Below are 9908 nucleotides of genomic sequence, written 5' to 3'. Positions count from 1 at the left end.
AAAGTCCGCGGGAGGGCACGGCGCGGCAGACCGTGCGCTCGCCTGGCATCTGACAGGCTGAGGGGTTGGACTGACGGCGCGTCAGGGCGGCGGCTCCTCGGGAGCTGCCATTCTAGGCGGCTTCTGCGCTGGGCGGCCAGCGCCGGGCTCGGCCAGGGGAGAGGTGCGGCGCGGACGCCGGAAGACGTTTTTCCCAAGGCGGGGGGTGGGTGTTCGGCCAGGCCCGGGGCGACAGCGGGAGCTGCGGAGTCGCGGGGCGTCGGCGGCGAGGCGCGGCATGGCGCGGGCGGCACAGGTGAGCGAGGGCGGCCGCAGCGCGGCCCCTCTTCCTCCGCGCGGGCAGCAAGGCCGCCCCTCGGCGCGGGCGGTCCCCGGACGATCCCAGCCCCCCGGGTCCCGACGCCCCGCCGCGGCCCTGCCGGAGTCGACGCCATCCCCGCCCCGGGTCCGACGCGGCCGGGCCTGGTCCGGGAGCCGGACCCCCCGCCCCCCAACCCCGAGCCGGCCGGGCCCGAGTCCCCTCCCTCCCCGTCTGCTCGCCCGGCCCGACCGAGCGCGCCCGCCCCCTCCCCCCGCGGGCCATTGTGAGGTCAGGCCGGCGGGCGCGTTGTGGGGTCCGGGCGAGACGCCCGGAGCGGCCGCCGCGGCCAGTAGCTGCCGCCGCCACCGCCGGCCCCTTCACCGGCTGCCCCGTCCAGACCTAGCCGGGAGGGCTGAGAGGGATGCAGCTTGGGGCCCGGCTCCGGTGCCGCACCCCGTAAAGGGCTGACCTACCACCTGGCCACTTCACCCGCGGGGCGCCAAGACCAAGCCCGCTTAGACCGCGTCTGGGTAAAGTGCCGGGAGGGCAGGGCGAGAGGGGAGGGAAGAACCGAGGCAGCCCGCTGCTCCGGGGCTCTCCGGAGGCGCGTTCTTGGCTCGGACACCCACAGGGGATTAGTTTCGATTGAGCATCCATCCCCCGCCCGTGAGCGTTTGATAGAAACCTAAGAATGTGTGTGTGTGTGGGCGGGGGGGGGGGGGGGGGGGGGATGCGTTAAGCCACTCTGGAGCCTCAATGGGAGGCTGATGAATGAGTTAGTCATCGTTGTCTCATTGTCTTGGGGTGTGTTTTGGAGTGGGGGGGTGGTATAACAGGGCCTAGGGGGTACTAGGCCTCCAAAGCCCAAGCTGGTGCCTTTATCATAATGCGAGGCGCCTTCCCTGTGGAATTTCAAGCCTCTGCAGGGAAGGTTTATGAGGTACAAAAAGGGTGGGGCGAGAAACAGGGCGTCTTTCTGGAAGTGTTTAACGGGTGGAGAGGCATGTAGAAACGGGGACTTCCGCGAGTGCGTGCGAACCCCTAGTGTGTGTTTCAGTGGCTGAGTTCCTTTTACAGGAAGCTAGGCCGGGTGGGGGTGCCTAGCTGTACTCAAAACGCCTGGAAGTTTAGAAGAGCTACTGGTTTACTTTCCACAAAGGTGTCCTGCTCTTGCCAAAAAGCAGTTTCCACCGTGAAGACTTAAGGTGCTTGTGCTTTTTCCAAGCTGACAGCTCAACCTCATGCCATACTTATGTAGGCACACGCTGTTCTTTTACGACTGAGGAAAATTGAGGTTCCCAGCCCCAGCGCTCCAGCTTATCTTCCACAGTGCAATAACCCAGTCTCAATCACTGCCATGTGGAGGTTGCTTGCAGGAGAGGGTTTGATAGACTCTGATTTCTGTACTGAAGTGTGGTCTTTGGATTGCAGTGACAACAGGCCCTTTCCTAAGCATATCTTTTTAGAATGAGATAATACACAGTTACCATTCTTCAGGCTTTGTGGTGTAACAAGTTATTTTTGTCATCTTTTAGTGCTTGTGAAACTGAACACAACAAAAGTATGGAGATGGGAAACCAACACCCTTCTATTAGTAGGCTTCAGGAAATTCAAAAGGAGGTAAAAAGCATAGAACAGCAAGTACTTGGTTTCAGTGGTCTGTCAGATGACAAGAATTACAAGAAACTGGAGAGGATTCTCACAAAACAGCTTTTCGAAATAGACTCTGTAGATACTGAAGGGAAAGGAGATATTCAGCAAGCCAGGAAGAGGGCGGCACAAGAGACAGAGCGTCTTCTCAAAGAGTTGGAGCAGAATGCAAACCACCCACACCGGCTCGAAATACAGAACATTTTTCAAGAAGCGCAGGCCCTGGTGAAAGAGAAGGTTGTGCCGTTTTATAGTGGAGGCAACTGTGTAACTGATGAGTTTGAAGAAGGCATCCAGGATGTCATTTTGAGACTGACACACGTCAAGACCGGAGGCAAGGTCTCCCTGCGGAAAGCACGGTATCACACCTTAACCAAAATCTGTGCCGTGCAGGAGATTATCGAGAACTGCATGAAGAAGCAGCCTTCCCTGCCGCTCTCTGAAGACGCGCACCCCTCTGTTGCCAAGATCAACTCTGTGATGTGTGAAGTGAACAAGACTAGAGGCACACTGATTGCCCTTCTGATGGGCGTGAACAACAAGGAGACGTGCAGGCACTTGTCCTGTGTGCTCTCGGGGCTGATGGCCGACCTGGATGCTCTCGATGTGTGCGGCCACACGGAAATCAGAAACTATCGGAAGGAGGTCGTGGAAGACATCAACCAGTTACTGAGATACTTGGACTTAGAAGAGGAAGCAGACACCACGTATGCATTTGACCTAAGACAGAACCATTCCATTCTGAAAATAGAAAAGGTCCTCAAGAGAATGAGAGAAATCAAAACTGAACTTCTCCAAGCACAGAATCCTTCTGAATTGTACCTGAGTGCCAAAACAGAACTACAGGGTTTGATTGGGCAGTTGGACGAGGTGAGTCTTGAAAAAAACCCCTGCATCCGGGAAGCCCGGAGAAGAGCGGTGATTGAAGTGCAGACCCTCATCACCTACATTGATTTGAAGGAAGCCCTGGAGAAAAGAAAGCTGTTGGCTTGTGAGGAGCACCCCTCACACAGGGCGGTCTGGGACGTGCTGGGGAACCTGTCGGAGATCCAGGGCGAAGTGCTCTCCTTCGATGGCAATCGAACCGACAAGAACTATATCCGCCTGGAAGAGCTGCTCACCAAGCAACTGCTCGCCCTAGACGCGGTAGACCCGCAGGGCGAGGAGAAGTGTAAGGCCGCCCGGAAACAGGCTGTGAAGCTGGCGCAGAACATCCTCAGCTATCTGGACCTAAAGTCCGACGAGTGGGAGTACTGAACAGCCAGAGAGCCTGCGGCTGCTGATTCTTGTTTTGCACTTTATGCACATGTCTGTGTATCTATAGAGAGTTTTCAGTTCGTTGAGCCTAAACGTGATTTATACATGCATATATCAATCTCAGTATTTAATGATTTAAGCAAATTATATTCAGTATCTGCTGCTTTTGATGTTGCAAAACAAATATTACAGCATATTAACTTTTGCATTTGGATCACTATCCTTATGTTGTGGTGTGGTTTTTTGGGTTTTTTAAAAAATCAGAAAATGAAATGGGGCAGCTTTTAAACCTTTTTTTTTTTTTTAGCTTTTAAAACATTTTTAATGGTTGTTCAAGCGTTAAAATACAGCTATTTCAGAATCTAGAAATATGTGATAAATACTAAGACAATTATGAGGAAGGGGGAAATTTTTGGTTAAATAGAAGTAAGGTCCAAGCACAAACGCAGTACAATGATATGTTTTGTTATTATGCTAAATAAAGCAGGAAGATTTTTTTCATTCATAAAACCCAGTGGTCCCACCCAATTTAATAGGGTGGGAGTGTTTTTTCTAGATGGTTGGTTCTTTGATAAACATGCTTTGGTTTGAAATACAGTGTATGTTCCCCGTACCCTGCCTTTGGGAGGGAGTCCTATTTTTGTGAGCAATATAAGAAAATTATGAAAATTAGTAGCAAAAACACCTTTGAGACTGCAGCAAAGAAGGGATGAAGCACCAGCTGATACTTTCAAGTTGTTTTTGTTGGTAAGATCTAAACTTACAATTTCTCTTAGAAATCAATAAGGATAAGAACATTTAAATGAAGCTAATGAACTTAAAAAAAAAAAGATAAAACACCCACACCCATAGTAGGATAATGAAAAGTGGAAATCAGTTACCAGTTATCAGGTTATGCTAAAATAAGCAAAAAAGTCTGCAGGTATCATAATGGGCTTCCTCGAAACAGACCGCCTTGCTCGCTCCACATTCCTGATGCGTGTGAGAGCAGAGGCCGTCAGTAGCCGCGCAGGACCAGGTCTCCCAGCTTGTTGAGCTCCTGGCCCCTGCTGTGCTCCTCATCCCGTGTTACTGGCACGTGGATGTTTCTCTAGTGCCTGAAAGGGCCGATAAGGTCTGTCACTGTGTGAAATTTTTCTTCTCCCGCCAAAGGGTATACATATTTCTGTATATTTTGAGGAACAAGTTTTACAGTTGCCTGTTGATGTAAACAAGAATTTCCCAAAGTTCTGAAGTGCCTTGATAACATGCTGCCCCAGTATCATAACAACAAACTGCTCTGTAGTCACCCTCACAAAATAATTGTATCAGAGTACATCTTTTGAACTCTGAAGTAATTCATTGTTTTCATTCAGATATTAATTTGTTAACTTTGTAAACAGCTAAAAAATAAGGTGAATAAAGGAATAGCCCTAAATACCTAAAAGAGTAAATGTGTAGCCCTAAGGAATTTTCACTTTGCCTCAGTACTGCCCAATAATGAAAAGCCCTTGACATGTCCTTCCTACTAGAAATACCCTAGATTTATAGGATAGTGGGGTCAAAGGGTAATTGGAGGTCATTGGGTGATGAGCCTCCCATCTGCACATCCAATGGGCTCTCAGTGCCCCTTATTGGTAGCTCATTCCAACCAAATGAAATCTTGAAGGGTTGTTAAATTCAAGCACAGTTTGAGTTATATCAGTGGGCGATCAAGGTAGTAACCTCACTTCAGGCGTACCCACATCCTGCACCAGGCCTCCTGCTTCACGTTAACTTCAGATTTGAAAGTTCATTGTCAGCACTTCCTCTGAGTGTCCACGGTTATCTGAAAGCCCATCTTCCCCTCCTGTTCATCTCCAACAGTTTCCCGTGACCCGCAGAGACGGCTCAGACGGCTCAGCTTTGAGCGTCGGGGTGAGTACAGGATACCAGCCGTCCAGTTGTCTCGGATTTCTCACGTGGATTATTTTGGTCCCTGAGATAATCAGATCAGCCTTGAGTGACTGCTGAGGAGTGATGTTTCCTGACTCCAGTCTGCTCTAGCTCCTTGTACCTGATGACCTTCTTCCCTTAATGAGCCCTCGCGACACTGGGTTTAGCTTTCCTTGTCCCTTGTTGGGAGGCATCGTGTGAGCATGGGCTGTTGCATGTAATTTTTAAGTTGGGCTCACTGCATTGTATTGTATTTTTATGATCTTACATGAAGAGAATCTGTACTAGAAGTAAAACCCACCTACCCCCTCAAAGTGTTTGGCCTTGGGTCTGCATTAAACTGTATCATACTTGTTCATGCAAAAAAAAGTGGCTGGCAATGTTTGCTTTCTTTACCTTCCCCTCAGCATTGCTTTCAGGTCATTCTTTCTCCAAGTGAACTGATCAGCCTATAATGAAGTAGTTATGAGAATAAATGTAATGAATGTGTCTACTAAGTACAATTTAATGCTCTATTTTGCTGAACTGCCTTGGTATAGTATATTGATATTTGACATGATTTAGTATATTTGAAAGGTTTAACCAGTATTTTTGTCATTTGTTTTACTTGGCATGTTTTTAATGTTTTATTGAGGCTCTAAGCTTATCCTGTACATACAGGTTTTTTTAAACAAAGCTCTTTAGCTTTTAACTCATAGTGTTTTTGAGAATGATTGGAGAAATATTTGCCATTGATGTCAATGTGTAATAAAGGTGTGTCATTCCAGTGTGTTGGTTCCCATCCCCCTCCATCAACCGTGTGACTATTGTAATACCATGTCTTAAATAATTCAGTGTTATTTTGAGATATACATACTAGTATACCCTTAATTATTGATGAAATAAACAAAAAAATCTCTTAGCTTATCTTTGCAGTGGAGAAAGGCTGTGAGTCTGAGGTGTGAGTTCTGTTCTCATGTTCTCACCTTCGGGTCCTGTCTGACTTGGATGTGCCTTGGGCTGGCCGGGGCCCTGGGGCGCCTTCACTCTAGTTGGGGGCAGTGATGTAGGGAGGCGGCTGCAGTGAGCACAGACCAGAGTTGGGGGGGGTGGGTAAAGGGGTAACTGTTCCCCTTCAAACAACCCAGGAAGTGTGAGGGCCAGAGAACCGGAGCAGGCGTGGCCTCAGCCCGGCTTTCCTGGGGAGCGTGCCCTCCGGCCGCTGCGCACACGAGTTGCCCCAACATGTAAGAGGGAAAGCTCTGGAAGTGTTCTAGAAAGAACCTCTCCCCAGAGAAAAGGTTTGCGTTAGTGTGCTGTGGAAACTCATTAATGGAGACCTACTTCTGACCGTTAAAGAGTCTCGTGCTCCACCAACCCAACCAGCTGGGCGGCGGTGCTTCTGACCGGTGAGTCCTTCCGGCATTTCCAAAACGCCCGGACGGCTGCCCTCGCCCGCCTCCCGGCTCTGCCTCTCCGAGGACCTGTCGCCCTCGCTCACGACTCTGGGGCAGCAGCTGGTTTTGCCTCTCCCCAGCCTCTTCCTGCAAGCCCCCCCTCTGTCTTCTCTGGGTTCCTCCCGGTGATTCAGGTGGAGAAGCCGTGCGGCCAGCCCTGGGCAGGGCCGGGGCCGCGACAAACAAGTCAGTCGTACAGGTTCAGGAGAGAGACTCACTCGGGGGAGACCTGACAGCTTCAGCCGCTGCCACCGCCAGGCTGTGCGCGGCCCGTCAGGCTGGGGTCTCCGACGCGTGAGAAACCGTCGTCAAGGCCTTGCCGCGCTCAGCCCCGTGGGCTTCCCGACGGCTCAGCGGGTCAAGACGCCGCCTGCAGTGCCAGAGACAGGAGACGGGCTCGATCCCTGGGTCAGGGAGATCCCCTGAAGGAGGAGATGGAAACCCACTGCACTATGCCTGCCTGAAAAATCCCGTGGACAGGGGAGCCTGCGGGCCACAGTCCGTGGGGCGGCCAAGGGCAAAGGGTCGGACACGGCGGAGGACAGCACAGTGCGCCTCAGCCAGACGCGGCGGTGAGCCAGCCATCCCGCCGCTGTCTTGGGCAGAAACACCTGGATTTCGGAACTGGGCAGGTGTGCTGGAGAGAGAACGTGGGCGCCAGAGGCCAGGGAGGCTGAGGTTTGGGGCTCAGGGACCCCCGAGGCTGGTCAGGAGCGAGACAGCGGAGACCCCAGAGCAGGCTGGGCGGCGATGTGGCCCAGGGGCTGAGGGGCCTGGTGCGGCCCAGCGGGGCTCTGTCTTCTGGGTGCAGAGGCGCCGGCTGTGGGCCTGCGGGGGGCAGGTGCAGGTGGGCACCCGGCCGTCCGCGTGTCTGGGGGGCCTCTGCTATCACTGTGTCACCTCATCCTTCAGGCTATTGCTGGATGAACCGTGCCATCTGCCGGGCCCCGTGAGAGAGAGCTTACATGCGTGTTAGACTCTGGGAGCCCTTCTGAGGCAGGCTTTGGTACTAAATGTATTTCACTTGCCCAAGACCTCACGGTGAACCGGGAGGGCAGCCCGCGGCCCAGGCAAGCACAGGGCCTACTCGGAGGGGCCCACCCCAGGCTCCAGTTCCATCCACGAGGGCCAGCTGGACAGGAAGGGGCCGGGGGCACGGAGGGTCGGGACCCGGCAGCTCATGGTTGGCAGGCCCCCTGGAGCCACAGAGCTTCTGAGGCCTCGGGTCCCACGACTGCCCACTTGAGAAACGCGGAATGCCGCACCTTGTCCTCCTGGGTCACAGCAGAAGGCTGCTTTTGTATAATAACCCTTTAAACTCCCGTGCCCTTATCCCTGTAGCCCCCGGCTTCCCGGGCCTCATGCCCACGTGACTGTCCCGCCTCGTCCTCCAAGGGACTCGGGACGCGGGAGGAAGGGTGGCAGGGCGGGCCACCTGTGGGCTCTGCGGCCTCCTGCCCATCCGGTGGGCACGGCCAGGTCCCCCCCGCCAGGGCCCACTGCCCGTCACTCCCCGGCCAGGCGGTGCCCTCCCTGGCAGAGCCATCTCTCCGTCCTTGCCGCCTCAGGCCCTGGCAGCGGGAGGCCCTCGGGTCTCCTTTGGATGCGCTCCTCTTTAGAAAGTGTCCTCCGCTTCTGGCACATAATACACAGCCCCCGAAACACTGGCTGAAAAAGTGAATGCAAAGTCTCAGATGTTTGCATCGCTTCACGAAGTGTCTGAAATCGGGAATTCCCTGGCAGTCCAGTGGTTAGGATTTGGCACTTTCACTACCAAAGGCCCCAGTTCACACCCTAGGCAGAGAACTAAGATCCTGCAAGCTGCATGGTGCGGCCAAAAACCAAATCAAATCAGCAACCCTTTGTGGCTCATCAGGATTCCAAGCCCCGTGGTCTCCTGCACCTGCAGCTGAAACCCTGGTATCGCCAGCAGGAAATTGCCTCATACCCAGCTCGCCACCAATGCTGGTGTGGCGGGAAGGCCGGCCAGGTTGGCGTGTAACAGTCTTGCCTCTGAGCAACGCTGAGCTGAGCTGAGCTTGGCTGAGCGCCCAGCTGGGTGACCCGCCAAAGGGACACGGCAGCTCCCACGTGCGGGGCCCGCGGGTTGGGCCTGTGGTTTCCTCCGTCACCTCGTCTTGCTGGCCAGGCTGGTGGTGAGGGTGCTTATGCCCTGGGCCCCTGTGCTGGGGGCCGGCCCTTCACACTGAGACTCCCAGAGTGGGGGGCCTCGAGGGAGCATTGGTGCAGGGGCCCCGAGTCTGGAGCCAGGCACTATGGGGGGCCTGGGAGAACCCTGGCAGGGAGCAGGGGGCTGGGCGGGGGTGGGGCTGGTGAGCCAGGGGAGGATTCAGGTCTTTGAAGACTAGGAGCTTTGTTGAATGCTTGCCCCAGTGGCAGAGAAGCGGCTGAACTGGGAGCAATGGGCCAGGGCAGGGGGGCCTAGAGAAGCAGGAAGAGTGAGGGACCCGGGGGAGGACTTACAGGGGTAGTGAAGGTGGCACCAGGGACTGGGGACTCCCGGGGCTCTGGCCTAATGGCGGGAGGGTCTCCTCATGGGGACAGGGTCACATAAGCAGTGCAGAGACCCCTGGGTCGAACTGAGTAACCAAATGGGCTGGTTATTAAAGGTGCGAAGAGGGAACTGCCTGGTGGTCCTGTGGTTCAAACTCCGTGCAGTCACTGCTGAGAGCCTGCCTTGGACCCCTCGTCCAGGAACTAAGATCCCCCAAGGTGCACGGTGTGGCAAAAGAAAAAAAAAAAAAATCAAAGAATCTAACAGGCATATAAGCCAGCCCTGTCCTGGGGTAGCGAGGACCCGGTCTTTGGCTCCTAAGCCTGAGGTCTTGTTGGTGCTGTCTGCAGCCTCCTCACACCCAGGCCGTGCTCAGAGGTCTTATCTTCTCTGGGAGGCCCAGGTTCCATCTTTCCAGAAATAGGCACCTGGCCCTCACCCCTGACCTCAGGTGTCCTAGGGGTGGTGTAGGAAGCGGGCCAGCGCAGTGGGTCTGGGGAAGAGCATGCAGGCTGACCGACGGCTAGTGCCCGGGCCCAGAGGTGCAGCGGGGGAGCCTGCAGACCCGACCCTTGGGGCCTCGCTGGCTTGGGGAGTTAAGGGCACCTGGAGGGGCCTGACCCCGTCCTAGACCAGAGTCCTGCCCAACCCCAGAACAGAGAGTCACGTTCAGGCACCTCTGGGACCAGTGCTTCTGGGGTGGGAGACATGCCAGGTCCAGCCCGCAGCAGCTCCATCAAGCCTGGCCCGGGGACTTTTTCCCTGGACGGCCGTTTAGGGGCTAGAGTGTGCTTGGGCCAGTGTGGGCCAGCTGTCTGCCCCTGGGTGTTGGGCA

At 54.5% G+C, this 9908-nt stretch overlaps 1 protein-coding gene across 1 annotated transcript; it reads left to right on the top strand.

Moving 5' to 3' along the window:
* The first annotated feature begins 34 nt into the window (after window positions 1-34).
* On the top strand, window positions 35-6045 carry BAG5 (BAG cochaperone 5). Its single transcript, XM_061159508.1, has 2 exons — window positions 35-295; window positions 1837-6045. Exon 2 carries the CDS (start codon window positions 1865-1867, stop codon window positions 3206-3208), a length of 1344 nt encoding a protein of 447 aa, XP_061015491.1. The 5' UTR covers window positions 35-295; window positions 1837-1864; the 3' UTR covers window positions 3209-6045.
* Window positions 6046-9908: the final 3863 nt, after the last annotated feature.

Source organism: Dama dama, chromosome 13 (assembly GCF_033118175.1).
Source record: "Dama dama isolate Ldn47 chromosome 13, ASM3311817v1, whole genome shotgun sequence".
Lineage (NCBI taxonomy): Eukaryota > Metazoa > Chordata > Mammalia > Artiodactyla > Cervidae > Dama > Dama dama.
This window is presented reverse-complemented; position numbering and strand designations above follow the sequence as displayed.

Bases quoted from the DNA above. Each gene is read 5' to 3' on its own strand.
- BAG5 (XM_061159508.1), top strand. From the start codon at position 1,865: ATGGAGATGGGAAACCAACACCCTTCTATTAGTAGGCTTCAGGAAATT.